This window comes from Aquila chrysaetos, chromosome Z (genome assembly GCF_900496995.4).
Source record: "Aquila chrysaetos chrysaetos chromosome Z, bAquChr1.4, whole genome shotgun sequence".
NCBI lineage: Eukaryota > Metazoa > Chordata > Aves > Accipitriformes > Accipitridae > Aquila > Aquila chrysaetos.
The window spans coordinates 62,664,920-62,687,841 of record NC_044030.1 but is presented as its reverse complement, the minus strand read 5'-3'; the positions used below and the strand labels follow the sequence as shown (position 1 = coordinate 62,687,841).

Sequence of the window (22,922 nt, the reverse complement as noted above, 5' to 3'; positions counted from 1 at the left end):
CACAGCCCTGCGCCGGGCCACGCCCCCCGCGGGCGGTGCCGCGCGCGCTGTGGGCGTGGCCCGACGCTGCCCCTCAGGCGCGGGCGGCGGGGCGCGGCGCGGCGGCAGGGGGTCACCATGGGCAGTAAGATGGCGGCCGCCACTAGGGTCGTTCAGGTAACGGCGGGGGGCGGGCGGCCCGGGGAGGGGGTGGCTGGGGCCGGGAGCCCGGCTGGGGCGGCGGGCCTCGCCTCGCGTGCTGCCGCCCGGGCCTGAGGCGGCCGGGGCCTGAGGCGCCGCTGGGGGGACCGGTGTCCTTGGCGCGGAGGGAAGAGGCGTGCGGTAGGGCCCGCCCGGTGTCACCGGTCATTTGATGCCGGTGGCCTGGTTCTGTGGTACCAAAGGATGCTACAGGGCAGCCCGCACCCATCGGTGGGCTGTTCAAGAGGGGAGGGGGCTAGCCGGCAACTCCTTTCTAAGCCGTCCCTCTTCAAGGTGAAGGCGAGACGTGGGGTCTTCTTCAAAAGACGCGCTTGAAAAATAAGCAGTGTGGCTTCGACTCCCAAGCTTTATAATTTACAGTCTTTTCTTAACGGACCTCATCAGTCCCATCCAGCCAGCTGAACAAACACGTACCGGCAGAGCGCAGCTCGCCGTTCCTTGTGCTGAAACTTTATAATTGGTTTATGCCACTGCAGTAGCTGTTTCTGCGCGCACACACGCTGATTGCTGTGAGAAAAGGAGGAGAACACTTGTTCCTGCTCTGGACGTTAGGGTGGAGGACTGCCTTTAAGGGTGAAGTGTCTCTGCGGGTGAACATAGAATGTTAATAGGTAATAAGTTTATCAGAGCAGTGGTGCAGAAAGCAGTGGTATAGAAGTAGTTGTTTAATACGTTGTATGTTCCATTTTATTATTGCAAGGGTAATGTGTGTCTAGAAATATATTTTACTCTCCCTGTTTCTTCTGCTACCTTGCCTTGTTCTAGGTAGTCAAGCCACATACTCCGTTAATTAAGTTCCCGGACAGAAAAAGTAGTCCCAGACCTAAAAGTAAGTTATTTAATCTCTAGATACAACTTGTGCCGCCTTTCTTTGCATTAACTGTTTATATAAGAACCAGCACACAGTTTTTCTGCTTCAGCTACACGACTCAACTGATTTTGAGCAGGGTTTCTGAAACACAGTTGTTCTAGTTTGAAGGCAATGCTTTGACTCTTCAGACTCTATACAACTGTGGGAATATGCATAATACATGCATGGCTTTATTTCTTGGTCAAGGCAGATTCACAAAGATTTCAAGTGTTGCTTTTCTACTCATATAAACTCCCATTTTTCTGAATACTAATATTTGCTTGAAAGGATTGTGCCCAAGTCAGTTTGAAGCAGCTTTAGGCATCCAGTGATACTTGCAGAAATGTTGCATTTTCCTCGTCTCTTCTTTTCTTAGTTGGAATGTGTGATGTCTGTGGTATTTAAAACCCAGATTATAGCTGGGAGGGCCATTCCACTATACATTTTAAGAAGTGTTTCCTTGTGCTACTAATTAAGGCTGATAAAAAATCAATTTCATTGCAATCTTTGACATAAATTTTTATACCCATAGCTATGTTGATATTTAGAGGATTCCCAACATGCTTACATTTAGACACCAAAGTTATATGAGTGGTATGTTGATACTCCTTTTGAGTCAACAAAACATTTGAAACTAAAGTAGGAGACATCTTAAGAAGCTGTTATATTATTCTCACTTGTTTAGAAATCATTACCACATTATTTGCTGCAGCATTATCTTGTTTGTGATTCAGCTTTAAGTTTAGTTTATCCATTAACATTACAAAGTATCTACAGAGCACATCAGTGCCACTTCTGACTTACCTGTGAACTCTTCAGGAACTATTTTCTGCAATAACTTTCTGTCAGAATTCTGTGTGTTGTGTACAGTTCAGCCAAATGCACCACCTCTCATGCCAGTGCTTTCTCAAAGCCTTGAAAACGTGTTACTTACCTCGTTAATCTCTGCATCAGAAGATTTTTGTGACTGTATCTTTTAAGCATGTTAGACTTTTCTACCTTAATGAGGTTCTGTCATGTCATTAGTAAATTGCAATCTGCCTCATCTTGCTTGAATGCTGTAGCAATAACTGTGTTTCACTGTGCCAGACTGTTGCTTCTATGTAGCCAAACAGAGCTCTGCAGATCAAGACTAAACTTTCAGGGGTGTGGGTGCTTGAAAGGCCAGCCAAATTCTTTTACCATATTACTACTGCAACATGACGGGTCTCGAACAGGGAAGGGAAGAATGTAGTAGAGACTGTATCTGAGCTAAAGCAACAGCAGTGTTAAGTCTGGTACTTTTGAGTCTTGACTTCTGATGTTTTTAATTGGCTAATGCATCTACTCCAACTACACTTCGGACTAAAACATACAGTAGAGGAAAATCCTTGGCAATCTCTAGACATTTTTGTGGTGTATGAAAAAAACCTGGAGAAACTTTTCACATATAAGGTATGTTATTTCTTGAAACAAAAATAGTTTGCCCCCCCTGTTCAGAATATGCTCCTTCCGATGGACTCTCTTCCTCTTCGCTCTGCGTGGCACCTTCCATTGTTCCTGAACCACCTGATCAACTTGGGACTTTCAGATACAATCTTCAGACTGAGAACTTCTGAATATGCCTCTCAATGGTGGCTTGGTTTTTTTTTTACCAATGTGGTTTGATCACATTGCTGTAGGTGTTTGATGTCCCAATCCTGCCATTGAATCAGACTCACTATGGCCAAAATTGGCTCCTCTCCTTTGTCCTCATTGGTCTTGTTGGAGGCAGGAGGGAGAGAGGCAGGCAACGCTGTGGTATTTTAACTCCTCGCATTCTTTGACTCATCCAGTCTTGATGCTGCTTATTTTACAATTATATAGTCCCTCTGTCCCAGATGTTAGATGTTTCATCTGTTTTGCTCATTTTTCAGGAGCACTGAGAGGGACTTGCTGTGGAAGCATTCTGCTTTATCAGGTGTTTTAACCTTATATAGAGAGGTCTGAGTGCTTATGAAGTAAACATAGTGCTGTGAGACTCGGTCCTGTCTGGTGGGGTAATTGCATACTTCCATTGTAAAATCAGCCATGGTGGGACAGACCTAAGGTTCAGAATGCTGACTTTGACAACACTGCCCTTTTGTCATCTCTTCTTCTGTCCTCAAACTCAAGGTGACTTCTCTAATGTGAATTCCTTAAGCCTACCTTCTGGGCCTCACCCATAAAGTACTTGATGCACTCCTTGGTCTCTGCATTTCATAAACATTGATTGCTGATGCCTGATAGTTGGTGGTCATTCTGCACATCATTAACAAAATTTGATACGATGCCATTTTGTAATATTAAAAATGGGTACAATACTGCATTGCATGTTGTGATATGTCATAGTTGTGAGCTTTATTGTTCTGTAAGCCTCTACCTCTTTTTCACTTGTCTGTCTTTACAGTCGCAGTACACAAAAAGCATCATCTCAGTGGATCTTAGTGATTTATCTTTGTTTATCTTTCTACATAATTGCCTACACACACACATTTATGGTACTTTATGCTTCTTCTGTAAGTACAGCTTCCCAGTGAAAAAGCCTTTGTTCGGTTATATGCTGATTTATCTTCTGTTTCCACATCAGTATTTTTGCCACTCAAACATGCTTTCTCTCATTGTCAGAATTTTTTCACTTTGCTCTTGATATATTTAACAACAATAAAAGCAGGTTGTAAGAAGCAGTGTCTCAATTCTTTCAGGTATTTGTTATAATGAAGAAAACTGTCAATAACTGGTAACTTTTATTGCCTGCTCATTAATTAATTTTACAGTCTTGTTATATTTCTGTAAATGGTCTTGCAATCTGGGTTTCAGTACAGGAATCTCTACAAGCAAGTGTGCCGTCTCTCCATGCTTCAAAAGCACAGGACTCTGTAGGAGGCAGATCACCGGCCTTTCAAAGTATTTCATCTGTTAGTAGAGTACAAAGTACACCAGACACTTCTGAATTAGCAAGAACCTTACCTCAGAAATACAGAAGGAAACTTATGTCAGATGAAGAGATTGAATATATTCAAGTAAGTTTCATTGATTGGTGTGTATTGTCTGTATTTACCTCGCATTTAGCTTATATTTCTACACCTTCTTCAAAGTTTCAGACACGGTATTACATTGCAATTCTTGCTAAGTGTGTGCTCTGAGCTTTCATTGCTTTGATCCACTACACCCAAGCTACAAATTCTTAATATAGAGGGTGCCCAACCCTCACTAATTAGTAGCTTGTGGTATCGCTAAGTAGAGAGATACGGACTTAAAACAGACATGCAGATAGCTTGCGATAGTCGTAGCCTACGTTAATCACCGTCACTACCTGTTTTGTAACAGCTGTTTAATGTGTAATTTGAATGCGCTGGACAGGAGCACGGGAGTCTGCTCTTAGATGAGCAAAGGCTATTACCAGGTGATTGAAGTCCAAAATACTTCTCAAACTAGTTTTTATAAGTTATTTATTAGTAAGTTAACTCTTTTATTTCTAGTAGTGGAAACATTTTAGTAAACTTGATACAATTTTTTCCTGCAGTATTTGCAAATATGGCATTGTGCATGAAAGGCAAGAAAAACCTGCTTTTGTTCTGAACAGTGTTCAGGCATAAACACTGATGCTTTAAAAGGGAGAATGCACAAAATATGAAGAACTCGTGAGATAGTTGCGACTTGAAATGAAAAGACGCTTGCATAGTTTTTTTAAATGATAAGGACACCTAACAGTGTAATCATGTTAGTAGAGGAAAGCAGTTTTCCTGTGTGTATGTGGGTAGGGTACTATAATTAGAAATAAAATGAGTTATTACCCATAGTAATACCCTTCTTGACCTCTAGCATAAATTTTCTCACGGTGAGGTAAGTTGTAAAATAATTTTCTTGGGAAAATAATGAATTGTGAATACTTTCTGATTTCTCATAAAGATTGTCATGGCTCACCTTGGCTTTGTTTTTACTTTGCACTTTGGAATTTGGGCAGTGAAAATAATTCTAAAACTTGTGTTCGCTACTGCTGCGTTTGTCAGACCTTTCTGAAGTGAGTAAGAGTCAGGTTTCTTCAGAGTGGGAGAGTGGAAGCATCTGTAATTGTAGGTCGCAGGTGTTGATCTTTTCATATTCTGCCCTGAAAAAAGTGGGAGCTGTTGCTGGAAGATGTTGATACTTGACAGTCTGTGCATGTTCTTGTATGGATTAAAAATCAATGTATAAATCAGAAAATAGAAGTCTCTTAGTCTGTAATGGTGCAAAAGAAGCTTTGATATCCATTTCCCTTCTTTTAGTGGAATGTATTTAACTGTCCGCTTTTCTTTTACAGCGTGGAGGTCCAGAATAAGCACGGAAGAGAGTTTGTTGGCCACTGTTGAAGTATTGTGTTCACAATAAAGGCATTTCCTTAATATTAAAAACAATTGCGTAGTAATAGCTTTAATAAAAACCCATATGAGTGAGAAGGTTGACACAACACGCTACATACGAGTTTGTGATTGAGAAGGATTTTCTGTGGATGGCTGACTAGCAGTTGAATAGATTTGATGTCCACCCACCCCTTTAAAATATTTTTCTAGTTAGCCATTTGCAAACTTGACAATCTAACAGAGTAATTTTATTTTTCTACTTCAGAAGATTCGGGTGTCCCACGAGGAGCGATTTTGCGGGCGGGAAAGGGACGCTGAAGCATTCTCTGAGACACGATGGAGGCTTTGTGGTTGTGACGCAGCCTCGGCCGGCCAGTTGTGTAGCAGCCGTTTTTCCCCGAATAGCCCATCTGAGGTCGGGAGCAAAAGAAAAACAGGTTCTTCTGGGACAACTTCGGTTGTCAGCTGTTTCGGCAGACAGCCCATTGCCTCCGGTTGCAGGTAGAAGGCCACGGTACCCCTGATCTGAGCGCCGAGTTTGTAAGGGGCGCGGTAGCGCGTAGGCCTTCGGTACGCCCTCGGGCGTGTCAGAGGGAAGCGAGCCCCTGCGGCCGCAGGGCCCGCGCTGCGGGCAAGTACCGCCGCCGGAGGAGCCACGCCGGGCAGCCCCCTCGGGCGCGGCGGAGACGCCGCCCCGCCTCCCGCCGCCCCGCCTCGCCCCGCCGCCCCGCCTCGCCCCGTCTCCCGCCGCCGGCTGCGACGGCGCCCGCCCTTTCCCCGCCCCCCGCCCCCTTCGCACCGCCTACGCGTCCCTGGCAGTGCGGGGCGGGGCCTCAGGCGACTGCGCGCGCAGGGGGCGGAGCGAGGGGCGCGGTGACGCCGGCGGTTGCCAGGGGCAGGGCTGGCTCGCGCGCCGGAAGCGGCGCGGGGCCCGGCGCGGGCCGTTTTTAAAGCCCCGTCGCCGGCCTCGCTGCTGCTGGTGCCGCTGCGCCGCCGCTGCCGCGCCGGCCGCCGCTGCCCACCCCCACCCAGCCATGGACGCGCGGGCGCGTGCCAAGCGCTACGAGAAGCTCGACTTCTTAGGAGAGGGGCAGGTGAGCGGCCGTTGCGGCGCGGGGGGGGGCGTGGAGGGAAGGCGGGGCGTGTGTGGGAGCCCCCTCGGGTTCCCCGCTGGACCGCCGGGTGCGGGGGTCCCCTCTGAGAGGGGCGGTCCGCGGCGACCGGGGAGGGCCGCAGCGGCGGGTAGCCCGGGGCTGCTCGCGGCGCCGGGCCTGGCCCGGCCCCGTCTCGCCTTCCGCAGGCGGCGGCGGGGCCTCGCAGCGAGGCGCGGGCGTGCCGCCGTTGTGTGGGCAGAGGAGGGTGGCGGCTGGGCGGGCGGGTGTCTCCCCGCCAGCGTGCGGACGGCAGGGCGTCGTGGGCCCCTCCGGAGGGAGGGCCCCGGCGCCGGCGGCGATCCAGCCTGAGGAGCTGGGCCCGAGGCCGCCCCTGCCGCGGCAGCCTCCGGGCCCCCGACCAGGCTGCGCTGGCGCCCGCCTCGCCGCTGGCGCGCCCCGCAGTCACGCGAGCCCCTCTCTGTCTCCGTAGTTCGCTACTGTCTACAAAGCAAGGGATAAGAACAGCAACCGAATCGTGGCTATTAAAAAGGTGAGTGCCGGAATGCTTTCCCGCTGCGCGATCAAAACTCTGGTTGCTCTTGACCCGCCTAATGACTTTTTTTTTTTAACCGACTTAACGGGTAATGGGAGAATATATATTTTTGTTTCTAGAGTGTTTTGTTTAAACGATGTAGTTAACCCGTCTTTAATGCCACCACCCGCTCCCCAAGAAGAGAGGCTGGCTTCAGTCTTAGTACGTTTCTGAGTTTCTAGAAGGGTTACCTGGTCTGTAACTTGAAATTTCAGTTATTTGTTAGATTTAGTTAAAAAAACAAACAAACCAACACACATATTTCCAAACTTCAGACTTCATTAGTCCTTGATAGTGGCTTTTTTTTTTTTTTTTTTGGTCTTTGCTCCTGCTGTGCCCAGTTTCCTTCAGTCTAGGAACGTTACTCCTGATTAAGTTCTTAGACGGTAGTTTTTTGACAAAATTTGACAAAGAGATCTTGGATCTGCAACTTGCCTGTTTGAATACAAATGTTGAAAGTATTTGTGTTGTCATGAAGTGTTTCACTTCATACTATCTGAAGAAATTGCAGGAAGTTTTTGTGTTAAAAATAGGTGATTAGCTGTGCTATGTAAGGGATGAAAAATGCTCATTACAGTGCTTTGGTTAGTTAAAGAGCCTACTTTACTAGACAAGTTGAACCATATCAATAGTAAGTAATTTTATTTGATACACTAATCCCTTTTGGTATTATAATACTTCTCCTGCATGGTTGCTACTAGTAGTGGTGGTTGTGAAAAGCATTCTTGTTTATATTGAATATTTACTTAACTTTTATCATCTCAAAATATCAGTGGCAGGATTCTGGACTTGAAAATTTCAGGGGAGTAGGTTTAGATAGAAGGACTTTAAGCCAGCCCAAGTTTATAGAGTATTTACTAGAATCAGATTCTAAGATGACCGTCAATTACTTTGCCCTCATTTCTCCTTGAGGAGAAGCTTGTTAGTGGCACAATAAAGCTTTGTGGCTACAAAGCATTTTCTGCTGACAGTTTGCATTATGGCTGTTTTCAGCACCATCATGATTATTTTTAAGCTTTTATAAAAACTAATGCTGTAGAGACAATTATTTTTTTAAGGAAAAAAAAAAGCCAACCAAAAAACCAAAACCAACCCTAGCTGGTAAAATGCTTCATGGTACTGAAACTCATTCTGTTTTAGAAGAATAACACTAAAGTATGTATCGCCTACTGTTGGCACAGATGGCTTAATCTTATATAAATATGAAACATTTCTTTTCAGATTAAACTGGGACATAGATCAGAAGCTAAAGATGGTGAGTTTTAAAACAAATTCGTGCTGCAGAAGCTGTGCTTTGTTTGCTTTTGTTTTGTAAATTGGTACATTAATTTCCCACACCATAACTTGGCTGAGAAAAATCAGCTCAACTGTCAGTGTAAGGCTTAATAGAGGATTGCTTCCCAAACTGCAGAGACAGAAAAAAGCAGCAGGGATATCCGCATGCATAGTATATGTCTAAATATGTGTATATAACTGCTTAGCTTCTCAGTTTAAGTGCAATACAAACATGAATATAGCACAGAATAATAATCTTTACAGTACTGAGTTTAGAATGCCTTTTTGTATTGATGCATCTCTGTGCCCTAAATATTTAAGACAGGTGAGAGTATTTATCTCTGTTTTCAGATGTTTCCTTTGTTCTATTTTTGTGATTTATGCTGAGACAAAAGTTGGTAAAAACAAGATCTTAAAACCCTTTTCTCTGTGTGTGTTTTATGCTGAGAAATCAGGTCTATAGAACGGTGTCTTTTGATCATGTGCTCTGACCAGCCACATGTCTTTAGGTATGGATATTGCAAGTAAAAACCCAATAATCTTGGTTTTGTCTGACAGCCTGTGTGGTGCAGTAGAATTTTGTATGCATGTAGGCTGCCATCCTTCTGGGATGCTGTATCAGGTTACCAGCTTTCCAGTGAAGAATCTTTGCTCTCAACTCTCCAATTCCATTCTAAGGGAAGAATTTTTAAAGAGAAACTGAGCACTCATCCCAGACTCACAGTTGAGCTGACTGCCAGAGTCATGATCCACCTGGCCTTCAGAGGACTAATGTCCTTTAAGGACAGTCATTACTTTTGGGCTATACAATTTTTAGCTGTCGTTCAAAGAATGGTCATATCTGGTTTCCCTGTGTTATCTGATTAAAAAAAAAAAAGTACACCAGGTTAGTCTAAGGCTTTGCCCACCCAAAAGCAGCCATTGTCAACTTAATCCCAAAATAGGTAATTAAAATAGGCAAAGCAGGAGTGTAAAGTAATCCATGTAGCTTTGCTTAAAACTTCAGTAGAGTCTTATGTGTTGAATCATCCCAGGTTTTGGGAGGACACTGTTTTTCAGCTCAGCACAGCTGAAACTTCCTGCACAACATACTGCAGGAGCATTTGCATGCCAGTCAGTTTTTGTACAAGCCATAAATACCAGCATTTTTGAAGGAGTTGTTGTTACCCTGCAGGAGTTATGGTTTGATGCAGTGCGGTCCGTGTGACTGCCAAAGTGCACTGTCTCACCCGTTTTTCCTCTATAAAATCTGGCTGTTAAAGGATTCAAGTAAGGGTGAGCAGGTTTTGGCTACTGTACCTTTTATGCCACAGCATGAATATAGAAAAACTTTTTGTGCTTTGCCTTATTAAATACTGGTATGTCAAAAAGAAAACAGATTTATTCATGAGGTTTGTCAGTGTGCCTCCCTCTGGAAGTGACACACATGGAAGAACTGATATTTGCAAGATGTAACTTTTCTTTAAAATAAAACCAAAGCTTTTAATACCCTGAAAAAGATTTTTTTTTTCCTAGGTTTTGCTAGAACTTTCCCTTTTTGCCAAAATGGGGACATGTTGCTCCATAATATAAATCCAATTACTGTGGTGTAGAATTATTTGCTGTGGGAGAAAGTTTATCTATGGCAATGTCCTTGTTATTTAGTGAATTGTTGAGTGGTGAGAAAGTAGTTTGTAGCAGTAAATTGTCCATCACTAACAGAACAAGAGGCTTCTCTGGAGCTTAATCCAAAGTTTTACATTTTGTTCTGTGTCTCTTTTTTTTTTTTTTTTTTTCCTTCTTTTTTTTCAATGTAGGAATCAACAGAACAGCCCTCAGGGAGATAAAATTGTTACAGGAGCTAAGCCATCCAAATATTATTGGTGTAAGTAAAATGAATGCTACTTCTAGAATCAGTCCTCAAATACTTTTGGTACAGGTTCAAACTGAAATTTGGAATTACTTGGGTCATGGAGGTGCTACTTAATTTTACTTGAGTTATTTTTTCCACCCCGAAATGGGCAGTAAAATAATGCTATGGCAAAGCACCTATTTCAATAACAAAGGCAAAGTAGTTTCTTTTGAAATCCTCTTTTTTAGCTTGGCGCTGTATGGATATTAATGGTGGGGACAATTGTGGAAATCTAGATTACCTGTTTTGCATCTCTGACAGACTTGCAAATTAGTGCAGTGCCAAATTTACCTGATTGTTTGCTTCAAATGGAACTGGTGACAGCCAAAAGCAGGCTTTTGTAATTAATGGTAATATCGGAGTCATGTGACTTATTAGGTTTTAGTGCTGATATCTAAAATGTCTATTGGAAGGAGTGAAACCTGTATCTTTTCAGTTGCGTTTAGGTTGACTTCCAGCTACAGATATCCAGCTAGAGCTAAAGATATTTTAAGATTAGCTAATAGTGATAGCTAATAGTGATAATTTGAAGGTCTGCCATAAATATTAGACCAAATAAGAATTTTCCAGATTTATTTAACTTTTTTTGAGTGGAAATTGTGAACGTATTTTCAAAGTGGTTGCTTTAGCTATCAAAGTTAGAGAACGTGCAGAGAAAGACAACTAAAATGGCAAAGAGATGGAGCATCTTCTTTACGAAAAAGTCTGGGATTCCTCACTGGTGAGGAAAAGGCTGGGAATGGGAAGGTCTACAAAACTGAGGTGGTAGGTAAAGTGCATGCAGAACGGATATTTGCAAAACCCCACAGTACTAGAAATAAGAGGTGTGTTTAAAACATATTTGTGTTGCGGGGCTGGGGGGATGGAAATTGTACTACTTGACACAGTGTGTAGTGAATTTCTCAAATGTGTTGCCACGGTCAGTGTAGAAGCAGATAGCATCAGCAGTTTAAAAAGGAATTAGGAAAATCAATGATCAGTAGGTCCATAAGCAGGTACGAAAGGCAATAGACAAGGTTGTACCCCTCTGAGCAGTCCTGAAAAAACTGTTGTGGATGTTGGAATTGATAAGGGGTGTGAATTACAAAAAGTGGCCAAGCCTGTAGGCTCGCCTGCATAGTATCTCCTGTTACCACGGTTTCTGCAGTGGAAGAGCATGAGCATAAAATCACTGCTGTTATGAGCTATGCAAATTACTATCCTGCAATTGGGTAATTCACATGGTCATCATATTGAGACTGTAATGAATGAGCCACACCGTGGAGAGCATACCTTCCTTGAGGGTAGAATACCAGGCTAGATGATCTGTGGTTCTTACTGAGCATCACACTTGTGTTATCTCAAATTAAAAACTGATTTTGTCATTATACAGCTTTATCCTAAGAAAGGGCTGTTTGGATATTCTCCAAAGAGTTTTATTTATCCTAGAAAGCTTGCTACAAAGATGAATAGGTGCCTAAGAATATCTTTGAAAGGAAGTTAATAAGCCTAACACTTAGAATTTCTAAATGCTGCATGCTTACAGGAGGCAGATACAGAGCTGAATCCATGGGAAAACTTAGTCTGGTCTCAAGAAAGGGTAGGAGTTTGTAGAACAACAAAGTTTGGGGAGAGGACAAGGTGTGTGTTAGATTATATGTTGTAGCTAACATGGTAAAGTTAATTCTTTCTTTTCTTCTCCCCCGCTCCCCCCCCACCCTCAACTCCAGGAAGGAGGGGCAATTGTGTAAAAAGTTACTACCATGCTTAATGAGGATTCTTTTTTTGGAGACTGAGTTAAAAAGTTAAACTGAGTAAGAATTGTTTGTATTGCAAGTCAAAAAACTTAAACCATTTCAGCAAGCTGAAAATCCACATGCAGACTACAATGGTGCAGAATTTTAGAAAACTGGAAGTATGAGAGTATGCTTCATCATAATGTATTTTGTTTTACAGCTTCTAGATGCATTTGGACACAAGTCCAACATTAGTTTGGTGTTTGATTTTATGGAAACGGATCTAGAGGTAAGACTTTTTAAAGACTTCATTTCAGTGTCTTCAAATGGCTTTTGAACATACTACTTTAACAGGCTTACATTTGCCCATGTTAGAAAGGTGACTTTCGTTATGTCAGTTGATTAAGGTCATGTCTTTAAAGTAGGTTGAATAATTTGACAATTTTTGTGAGTTCTCAGCTGATACTTTTAAATACTTGTCAGGATGATCTTCAAGAAACAGATTGTTTACTATGTTAGTTTTCAGGGACTCCAGTCACAGTGTAGAACCTCAGTCATAGATCAGCATCTCAGAGTGCAATTGCTAAGCATAATATCATCAAACATGTTCAAGTAAGTGTGATACTAAAGTATATCAGGTGATGAGTTGGTACTAAAATTGCATGCATCTGAACCATTCTTTTAAATGTAACAATGCTAGGTACTTGCACATCAGCATCTTACAGATGTTTCATTCTCCAAGACCTTGTCAGTTTGTCTTTGCAGAAGTCTTTGTATGAGATATTTTGATGCAAGATTCTTAATTTTGGAAGACTGTCCTAGACGGCATTTCATGTCAGATCTGTATGTGCACACGTTATACTTACACTGGACTGAAATTAATGTAGTTGTTAGCTAGCTCGTTTCACATATGCTGTTAAGAACTGGGGCTAGCATTTAAAATAATGAAAGAAGACATTGATAGGCTTGCTGAAACCTAAATGAATGCAAGACTGAAAAGGTTAGATCAGGTTTTTTGCTAATAGAAGTATAATAAGTAGACTTTCTAGAGGATTCATTCTGTTTACTTAGTAACTATGCAACATTTACAGCTGAAGAAGATAAAAGTGTACAAAGAGGAATGAAATACTCTTGTACTACATAATGCTGTGGTATGCAGAGCATTTAACTCTATTGTGGTATCACTCAGGCCACCCTTTGGGCCTGCAGCCTGTTGTGATTGGGCATGTGCTACATACATGAAACTTTGTGTAGTCTTAGACAGCTATTTTGTAAGTTTCAAACAACTTAAAGCTTAGGAAAGGCTATTACTGAACTGGACAGTAATATTAGCAAGGAAGTTTTGGGGAGTAGTATAGAAACTGCTTTCAAACAGGATGTTTACATAGAATTTTAATGTTAAAAATCAATGAATGTAGAAAACGTAAGTAGATTGGTTAAAATATAGTAAAGTGGCCATACCTCCTGGTCCTCTTGGAAATAGAAGAGGAAACCATTGCATTTATGAAGTTTAGATGCTTATGTTGTAAAGAGAAGGAAGGAATAAGTGGGAACATAATTTCAGGTTTACTGACACATTTATCATTTTTATGTGTACATTTTTGTCTTGTAAGTTTGGGTATCAGCCTGGAACTGAGATAAAATAATAAACTCATGTTTCCCACTGATTTTCACGTTTGCTGGTTATGCTAAGTTCATGTAGGCTATCTGGGCTCCCCATTTAAATTTCTGATCTCCAGATCAGAGAATATGTGACTGTCAATTTGAACTTTGTCTTAAAGGATGAAATAACTTTTGAGCTAAAAGAATGGAAGTTAAACTTTACTATGAATCTAACACTTTACAGGTTATTATAAAGGATACTAGTATTGTGTTGACACAATCTCACATCAAGGCATATATGCTGATGACACTTCAAGGATTAGAATATTTACATCAACACTGGATTCTACACAGGGTAAGCACGTACTAAATTGACAGCCTTTATGCTGTAACAAAAGTCACATTTGATAGAATTTGAGTCTAAAGTTTAATAAAGGTAGTCTTGATGTTCAGATGTTCTTTCGTAGTCCATAAGCATTCATGCTGTTTTGGAGAGGCAACAGCAGTACCAGAAATCTTAAGAATTGCTGATGTGGTTATTTAGATATTTATATAAAGTGTCTCAACTTAACAAATGACTTTGAGTAGCACTGTGAACTGGGTCTGGTTGGGATGAATTGGACTCCTTTCACAATAGCCTATATGGTGTTGTGTTTTGAATTTGTGCTTAAAAGAGTTCTGATAGCACGCTGATGTTTTGGCTGTTGTTGAACAGTGCTTGGGCACTGTCAAGGCTTTCTTTTTCCCACTCTGCCCGTGTCCTGGTGAGTAGGCTGGGGGTGGGCAAGAAGTAGGGAGGGGAAACAGCTGGGAAAGCTGACCCAAGTTGGCCAGAGGGAAACTGCATGCCTTATAACACCATGCTCAGCAGTAAAAACTGGGGTAGAGGAAGAAGGGGTTTTTTTGGCTTCCAAGGTAGCTGTTGCCTGGAGACTGACTGGGCATCAGTCTGCTTGTGGGAGGTGGTGAATGATTTCCACTGCATTGCTTGCTTGTTTGGGTTTTTTCCACTTTCCTTCGCCTGTTAAACTGTCTTTAGAGCAGTGTCCCAGAGTTTTCTTGCTTTTGCTCTTCTCTCTCCTGTCGTGCTGGGGAGGAGAGGGGTTTAGAATAGGGTGAGCAATGGCTGTGTGGGTGCTTTGCTGCTGGCCAGAGGTCAATGCACAACGCACTGTTACTGTATTTAACTGTATTACTTCCATGATTTCTACGGTTATTTGAAACACTTGCAAGGTCTTTTTATTATCTGTTTGACAACTACGCAGCTAAGACAGAACTGTTCCTCCAGCAAAGCTTAAACCTATCAAGAGGCGGGGTTTTTTTAAACTCTGCAGCTTAAACCTATCAAGAGGCAGGTTTTTTTAAACTCTGCAGCTTAAGTATGATAATATTCAAATGGGTATGTTTCACTATGATTTTCATGTGTGGTGAAATAATTGATTTCCTGGGGTTTTTTTCCTCACAATGTAGACTTACAATAGAATCAAAAGCCTGCACTTTAAAATACTGTTATGGCACAGCTGTTAGGAGGTTCATTATATGTCTGTTTTTATCAACACTGACAAAATTCCTTCTTTACTTTCTGTACTGACAGGATCTTAAACCAAATAATTTGTTGTTAGATGAAAATGGGGTTTTAAAATTGGCTGACTTTGGCTTGGCAAAATCTTTTGGAAGCCCAAATAGAGTTTATACACACCAGGTAGTAACCAGGTAAGACATTCTATTTTGTTTCTTACCTAGTGATTGTGTGGTTGTTTTGCAGTGTCTTTTGAAATATGTCATGTCAAATCAACATGTTCGAAGTTTGACATCTAGCTGATGTGATATGGCCGTAGTGGCAAAAGCATAAAGAAAACACAAGAAAGCATTGTTTAGCAAAGTCTCTGTAAGAACTGCTAGAATATGCGTCCATGGGCGTTGTTCTGAGGTATGGTACTCTTTTGAAATGCATGGAAATAACATGTATCTGCCTATAAGCCTGGCTTTCAGAGCAAGACAACTGTTGCTTTCTCTTAATCATGAGACCTAGAATCTTTTTTTGTAGCTAGTCACATTACCTATTATGAGACAAAAGCTTGAACCAATTAAAATATTTATTAATGTTATTTATGACATGCTTATTTAAGGTATGCTTTAAAAAGCAGGGCTGCAAAGTACACAAAGTACTTCCTTTTGTCTGCTGTAATGCTAAAGCTATTCAGGCAAAGCTGGTTTGTTTTAACACCTTGGTTCAAAAGGCAGTAGTTTCAAATGCAACATGTATCAGATTATTGCATTAAACTTGATTGTTCTTAGGCAGTGGAGGTAGCTGTTTTGAACAACTGCTGTCAAGGTTAATTTTGCATGAAACTAGTCTTTATACTTAGGTCTGTTGGTATGGAGATTTTTGGAAGCTGGAAGGAATTCTGTCTTCCTGACACTTCAACATAAAGTTTAAAGAAAATTTTGGTTTATAACATCTAAACCTGCCGGTTAAATACGTTTTTCCTTTGCATATCTGCAGTTCTGTTGCTTGTTAACGAGCTCAGTTGAAACTGTAGTTAATTTGTGGTTATATGTGACCCCCCAGTGAAGAATGCACAGCTTTGTTCAGTCTTTCTTAAAACACTTTGCAGGGTAGAGTATAGCACTTCAGTGTCTGCAAAATATATAGGCAGGAACGGTATCATCTTTGTAGTTCTTGCATTGCTACAACATACAGCATTTGCCATGAACAAAGCAAGGTGATTTTTCCCAATATGTGTTTTCTTTTCAGATGGTACCGAGCCCCAGAACTATTGTTTGGTGCTAGAATGTATGGTGTTGGTGTTGATATGTGGGCTGTTGGTTGTATTTTAGCTGAATTGCTCCTCAGGGTAAGTCTTCAAATGTAAGCATTTTTTATTTGCTCTTTAGTGCATTACAACTTCATACGTGGGTTTCCTCTCTCCTGCTAACAGCAGCAGGTGAAGGCAATTAGGCTGTTCAGGAGAGGAAGGGAAAAAAGCTTCCAAAAGCTTGCAAACTGTAAGGAAAGTGAAGTTTTGGAATAGACTGAGGTTCCGTAAGCATCACAATCATTGGAAAACAGCTGGGTAAAAAAATTGCAACAAACTGTCACAGTCTTGCCTTGAGGAAAGTTGTATAGATAACAGTCAGAGGACTGGAAGAGTTATCCTTTCACACAGCCTTCTATCAGTTTTCATTTGCTATCCTTCTGGAAATGTGACATCATAGATACATGCATACTCTGTCCCTTATACATTGTTCCTCAATAACTGTAAATAATTATCACCAGTACCTTAACTGTGGGTTTACTTGTAATGAGCAGAAGACTTGTGTTTTTCTAAGCTTAGTTGACAATACTGGAATGAAGCTGAAGGTTAACATCAGGTAATTCAATGCCACTCCTGAGTACAGTGCACAGATGTAATGGTCCTTAAGTACGTTTTACTGAAGTAGACCATTTATTGTGCAGATCTGTGTAGAGGACATGAAAGTGTGAGGTGGGGAGTGGAGGGTAGGGGCACAGACACAGCTGAAACCATGAAGTAGCCTGCAGTATAATTTCTTCAATGAGTAAGTGTCTTCTGCTTGGTTTTTACACTGTACTTTAAGTGTTTGTGTGGCCATGTCATGAACCGTACTGGGGAACTGGTCTGTCTGAAAACACCTTGAAAGAAATCTTTTGGTTTGGTGTATCGCTGGTACAATTTAGTTGGCAGTTCAGAAATGGAGATGTACAGTGGCTGTTTAAGCAGCACTTGTGATGTGTACATAAATATGTTAGACCTCCTAAGTTGAATAAACTCTAGGAAAAGTCAGAAAGGAAATAAGAAATTGCTGAATTCTGTTGATTCTTTGGTTTCTCACAAAGCAGAAAATGTGCAATGGTTCAGTTTTGTCACTGCGATACATTTAAAATGTATCTGTCCTTTTTCTTCCTAGTGTACTGGGTTGAGGGACAATACAACTTCTGGGAGCTTTACAAAAGCAGTTTATGTTCAAGGCACTTTCATGACACCAAAATTTAGTACACTGCCTAGTAGGGATGTTCATTACAGTCTTTCTGTCCTACTTGGTTAAATACTGCCTCTAATTCTTAATAATTTTGCTTTGGTCACAAAGTCTCTTTTTTCTTGCATTGTGTGCCTGATGCACAAGCTACAAGTTAAACTGAGCAAATATCCCCTTTTTTGTCTTCTGCTTAGTTTAAATGAGATGTGACACTGATTAGGCAGTTTCTAACCTAGTGGGTCACTACTGTCCCTCATGCTGTTGTCTAATTCCATCAGTCTAACTGCTGCTTGTGTAACCCAGTTATGATTCACTTTAAATGTTTTGAATATATATAAAACCTAACTTCAGGAAGCAGATGATGGAAAGATCAATGTGAGCCACCAGCTTTAAACTGGCAACTGAGATGTAAAATCTTTTCTTTCCTGTGTTTAGTTATTTTACATTAATGTGGTGGTGGTCTAATCTTATGTTTAGCGCTCTGCTATCAAGTCAGTAATACCAAGCCTGGGTTGCAAGAAACCTTCGGAATCTATTTGGACATAACTAGGCGGCCTCAAATATTCAGTGTACCTCTTTGTGGGCAGCTGGTATACAAAGATGTTTTGCCCTGCAATTATAAGGGATAGCTCAAAGCTCCTCTCTAGAATTGAAATTCAAAAGTTAATTAAATCAAATGCTGTTGCCTTCTTCCAGGTTCCTTTCTTGCCTGGAGACTCTGATCTTGACCAGCTGACAAGGATATTTGAAACACTGGGCACCCCAACGGAAGAACAGTGGCCTGTGAGTGCTTTTGTTTAACAGACTGACAATAGTTTTACTTGTTACTCTTTATTTTAGCTTTTGAAATTAAATTAAGGGGTATACCAGAATATTTGAGTAGATTTTCAGAAGGCATCTGCCTGATCACATAAAGCGAAGGATAAGCAGCTGAAATTTATTGTTTCTTGGCTAGTCTCTGGTCAATATAGCAGTGTTGTTAGCATTAAGCAACAGTAATGAAATTTCTTGGTTTCCTTTCTGCATGTATCCACAGTTTCCCATGGCTATTGGTGTGAAATTATTGTTGTTGCTTAATGTTTTTGAGATGCTTGATTAAGTAGTCTGCTTTAACCTGAAAGGCTTTAATCACTTTCAGAAGTAGGAACAATTTGTAGGGACTTAAGTTGGCCTGGATAAGTTATAGTTTTGGGATACATTAAGAAACACCAGACCAACAGCTTTAGGGACAAACAGTTTATCTCAGAGTAACAGTACTGTAACAAATACAAATTAGTAGAACAATTATCTCTGAGATGACAGTAAATTCAGTAATAACAGGCCAAACTTAGTGTCAGGGCACACAATGACCTACATAACCATGGTTATCAGGCAGACTGACAGGAAGCAGGGCAGAACTTATGATGAGCGACTTGGACCAGCTGATGGGCACAGGGAGTCCTGAATTTCTTGATCAGACTGTTCTCTTTTGTAGTTGAGTTGTGGAATCACTCTCTGGACGTGCTAACCAGTTATCACATCCCACCTCTTCTCCCTCTGTGCCAGTTTTCCTTTGTGTGGATGGTGCTTGGATGCTACCTTAAGTAGTGCACAATCACCAAATGGAGCTATAGCCATATAAGATCTGTGGTCACTATATGGAGCAGACACTGTGTAAGGCAATACAGCTCCACATTTTCAGCCCTTGCTTACGTGACTGTGTGGGGGAAAGGGTGGTTGTTTTGCCATGGCAGCATAAGGCAAAGACCAATGTTGACACTACCCACCTCACTGGGAGTGTCAGGTGTGGAGAGGAGTCTGGTCATGGGGTGATGAAGGGTTAAATCGAGACAAGACAGTCAATAAGGTGGTGTGCCAAGAAACCATTAGAACAGTGCGGGCCAAAAGCCAAGTACAAATCTTTAATGTGACAACTAAAACAAGTAAGAAGCCACTGAAAATAAAAATAACAACTAGGTAAAGAAGCAGGATGTTCCATATCCCCCTAATGGTGGGAGTCCATCCTAAAATGGATTCCTGCCAACTATGTTTGACTTTTTTTTTTTAAACACTTTCCAGGATTTGTTTGATCTCTGGTACCATGGTTATTAAAGTTTGTTGTGCCTGCTTCTTTGCCTGTTTCAACAGTCGATGCAAGTCTTCATGTTGCAAAAGCCATTCAATTAGAGATAAATTCATATTGATAAGGATATGGATGATATGGTGGGTTTGGGAAGGGAAGTAGGAGAGGGACTTGGAGATGTGGGAATAATATTACGCTTAAGAAAGCTATCGGAGTGTTACGCCGTAGGTATACAGTATCAACAGTGAGAAAATATAAGGGTCATGCTACAAAAGGGTTAACGTAGGCATACAAGATGCTGATTTTTGATGCACTGATGTGTTGGTCCCTTAAATGATATAGAGGTATCTCCCATTCGAATTGTTTACAATCCCACAGTTAACTGTGGTGTTCTGCTCTTGGCTTATGGAGGTATAATGTAATCTCAAAGAAGGATTCCATACTGGAGAGCTGTGGGGTTTTCCTCCTACCAGTGTTAAAGTAGCAAAGTTCCTTAAGCCAGGTTTTCCCATTTGTCCATACAATTTGAATACATTCTGTTCATTACATTTGAAGATGTATTCCACAGTGTGCTGCAACCTGGGCTAAAGCTTTAGCAGCGGGTAACTCCAGTGCTCATGCAACTGGTGAGTTACCACAGTGGTCCCACATTCTAAGTTGCAGGTTTGGCCTAAGGTTTCCTCAGTTTCATCTGCTATTATTGGGCTGCTGTCAGCTTATCATGGGTGTCAGTGTCCACTATCACTTCCACCCCTCTGATTGCAGCAGTGGCATCTGCTCAGTCATTCCACCTAGCCTCAAGCATGTGGTGAGCACAATGGGATCAACACAGCCAACAGCCAAAGTGTGCACATATCTTCCTAAAGAAGGTGGCCCCTAATTTCTACAGTAAGAGTGCAGAAGGAGCACGCTTTCCAAGAGGAAAAGCCACCAGGTGTACCTAGAACAGGTCAGGGGTCAGACAGTATGGACAGAGCAGCAAATGGCTAAGCAGAGGGCCAGGAGTTCTGGCCATCTGGGCAGTACCATGGTGATTTGGCCATCGGTGGTATGGACAGTGATGTCACACCCGAACCAGGCATTACTGCAAAGGATTGCTGAGCCATCAGTAAACCAGGCACCTTTTTGCAGGCTGGTGAAAGGAGGGACCTAGGTAATGGCAAATCTGAGTGATTGTTGGTGGCTACAGGAATGGGAAAGGTGAGGTGGGTGAGGATACAATGGTTGGGGCCTAAAGGTTGGGGTCCATCAGTGATGACAGGTATACCAAGAACCCAGTGTTGAGTGGCAATGGATTGAGTTCATCCTTCAGGGAAAGCAATGTTGTGAAGGATGTCATGAAGAATAGGACATAAAACACTAAGTGTAAGGGGATGATCCTGAAGGAGTTTGTCAGTGTCAGAAAAGGTAGCAAGTAAAGCATGCTCCCATTCATGATATGAGGCTTGTGCATATTGCCACCCCTTGCTACCAAAATGGATAGGTTTGGGGGTAGAGTCCTTGGAACTTCTCTCCTGGAACAGTCCCCACCAGGCACCATTTCCACTCTACTGGACCCTGAGTTCAAATCTGCCAGTAGGGGTGAGGGGTCCTAAATGCTGGTAGTGTTGAATATTTTTAGGAGAAGGGTTAAAGCCTGTTGATGACTTGTGTTCCAGTCCCAGGTGAAATGTTTTTGCAGCAAGGAATACAGAGGATGGACTAGCTGACTAAAACCAGGGACATGGGTGTGCTGTAATTTATAAAGTGCCTAAAATCTCTGGAGGTTTTGTTTGGAAAGGGAGTAGGTAAAGATAAAACAGATTGCAAGATGATTTCAGAATACTTTTGGTACTGGCATAGAAGGAGACTCATACATTCTGGGCAGGAGCGTGGCATTTGCAGGGAGGAATGAAAAGATCCCAGTGTTCTTTCAGAGCTGAATCTAAGAGGGTTATATCCTGTGCAACAGATTCATGTGTAGGTCTGCCCATGAAGATGTCATTGGTATAGTGGTGGCAGAAGAGATCAGGAGTGGAAGAAGTTTCAGCTAAGGCTAAGAGACTGTGAGTAAGGGTATGACTATGGTGATAATATTGAGGTAAATGAGTAAAGGTGTACTGAATGCTGTTCCATGTAGAAGTAAAGTGACCTCGATCATTTAAGTGGATGGGGCACTGGAAGAACATATCTTTAATGTCCAAAACTGCCATCCATAGGTAAGAAGCAGGCAAATGGTGTTGAGTACTTCAGCAGCTATTGGGACTGTTGCGTGAAGCAGAGAGGAGGCAGAATGTGTGCTACAGTAGGCAGCGGTCAAATGCTGAGACCTATTTGTTGGGTTTGCCCACCGGCCAGATGGGGCTGCTACATGGGGTGTGGGTGTGAGTGACTGTCACGACCCAGGCTGGACAGACCAGGGATGGGTTGTGGTGAATTCGGAATTCCCTCAGGCTAAATTAAGGTGAGATGACACCAAACGATCAGGTAAACATTTTATTCCTGGCAGAAGCAGCCTGCACTTGGAAGGCAGAACAGCAGGTGGCAGGGTTTCTCCCAACAAGAATTGGCATGGAACTACCTCAGTAAACCGTGTAACCCGTGGTGACCATATACATCAATTCAGGGAAGAAAATAAGGAGATCCCTCCTGTTGAGTCAGGAGGTTCAGAGCAGACCCCCTTGCTTTCTAGACTCCTCCTCAGAGAGGAGCCCAGGGGCAGCTGGATCCGCTCCTAGTCCCGGACTTGGTCAGTGGTTTATGTCTAAACGGATGAGGTGTGGGGATTATGGGAAAAAAGAGAAAGAGACAGAGAGAGAAAATAGAAGGATTTCACCGGTCCTGGGTCCAGCGTTGGTCCAGTCAACAGAGGGGTCCAGTTCCGGTGGGCGCGTGCGCAGGGCTCCTTGTGTTGGTGTATTTTATAGCCCACATCCTGCCTTTTCTCATGTCAGTCACACCCCTCTTGGTCTTCTGCACACTGCCTCTAAGGACTTACCTAACTCTGGATCTTGTGTGTTGGTGCCGTTGCGGGGGGGTGGTCATGAAGGGTCCCTCGGGCAGCTGTGAGCCCCTCACACAAACTTTGTATGACCTCTGGCCATATATGATGAGCTGCCCTGCTCAGCGTATGTATCATCCTCCCATACACCCTCTGCCCTCTGTGCTAGGCAGATCTTGGCTTCTTTGTTATGCAGGGTTTGTTGTTGCCCTACCACAATGTTTGAGACATTAACTCATTCAGTCTCTCACAATGACTACTTCCTGTTCTTCCAGCCCTGTAAGAAGGGAGGCAGGTGATGAGGTTTTGGGCTTGTGGCTT

The 22,922-nt window shown here is 42.4% G+C and overlaps 2 protein-coding genes across 10 annotated transcripts in view; both read left to right on the top strand.

Annotated features, from left to right (window-relative positions):
- The first annotated feature begins 23 nt into the window (after positions 1-23).
- Positions 24-5,445, top strand: LOC115337307 (28S ribosomal protein S36, mitochondrial). The gene is made up of 4 exons (XM_030005515.2): positions 24-156; positions 967-1,030; positions 3,869-4,071; positions 5,352-5,445. Exons 1-4 carry the CDS (start codon positions 118-120, stop codon positions 5,367-5,369), a joined length of 324 nt encoding a protein of 107 aa, XP_029861375.1. The 5' UTR covers positions 24-117; the 3' UTR covers positions 5,370-5,445.
- Positions 5,446-6,274: 829 nt separating this feature from the next.
- CDK7 (cyclin dependent kinase 7) overlaps positions 6,275-22,922 on the top strand; it is a 34,709-nt gene continuing 18,061 nt past the window's right edge. For 7 of the 9 annotated variants that reach the window (XR_005931572.1, XR_003921926.2, XR_003921925.2 and 4 more), the window contains exons 1-9: positions 6,276-6,485; positions 6,976-7,035; positions 8,299-8,332; positions 10,149-10,216; positions 12,179-12,247; positions 13,805-13,915; positions 15,155-15,273; positions 16,319-16,418; positions 18,256-18,342. Coding sequence is in view for 3 of the 9 variants with exons in the window: in XM_030004423.2 (XP_029860283.1) it covers positions 6,426-6,485; positions 6,976-7,035; positions 8,299-8,332; positions 10,149-10,216; positions 12,179-12,247; positions 13,805-13,915; positions 15,155-15,273; positions 16,319-16,418; positions 18,256-18,342 (708 nt within the window). In the remaining 6 variants the exon portion in view is untranslated. Of the gene's footprint in view, positions 6,486-6,975; positions 7,036-8,298; positions 8,333-10,148; positions 10,217-12,178; positions 12,248-13,804; positions 13,916-15,154; positions 15,274-16,318; positions 16,419-18,255; positions 18,343-22,922 lie in introns of all 9 variants that reach the window. The other 2 variants (XR_005931569.1, XM_030004421.2) reach the window with 1 other exon arrangement.

Coding starts and splice junctions, on each gene's coding strand:
- LOC115337307 (XM_030005515.2), top strand. CDS start 118: ATGGGCAGTAAGATGGCGGCCGCCACTAGGGTCGTTCAG. Junction 157..966: donor CCGCCACTAGGGTCGTTCAG/GTAACGGCGGGG, acceptor GCCTTGTTCTAG/GTAGTCAAGCCACATACTCC. Junction 1,031..3,868: donor AAGTAGTCCCAGACCTAAAA/GTAAGTTATTTA, acceptor TCTGGGTTTCAG/TACAGGAATCTCTACAAGCA.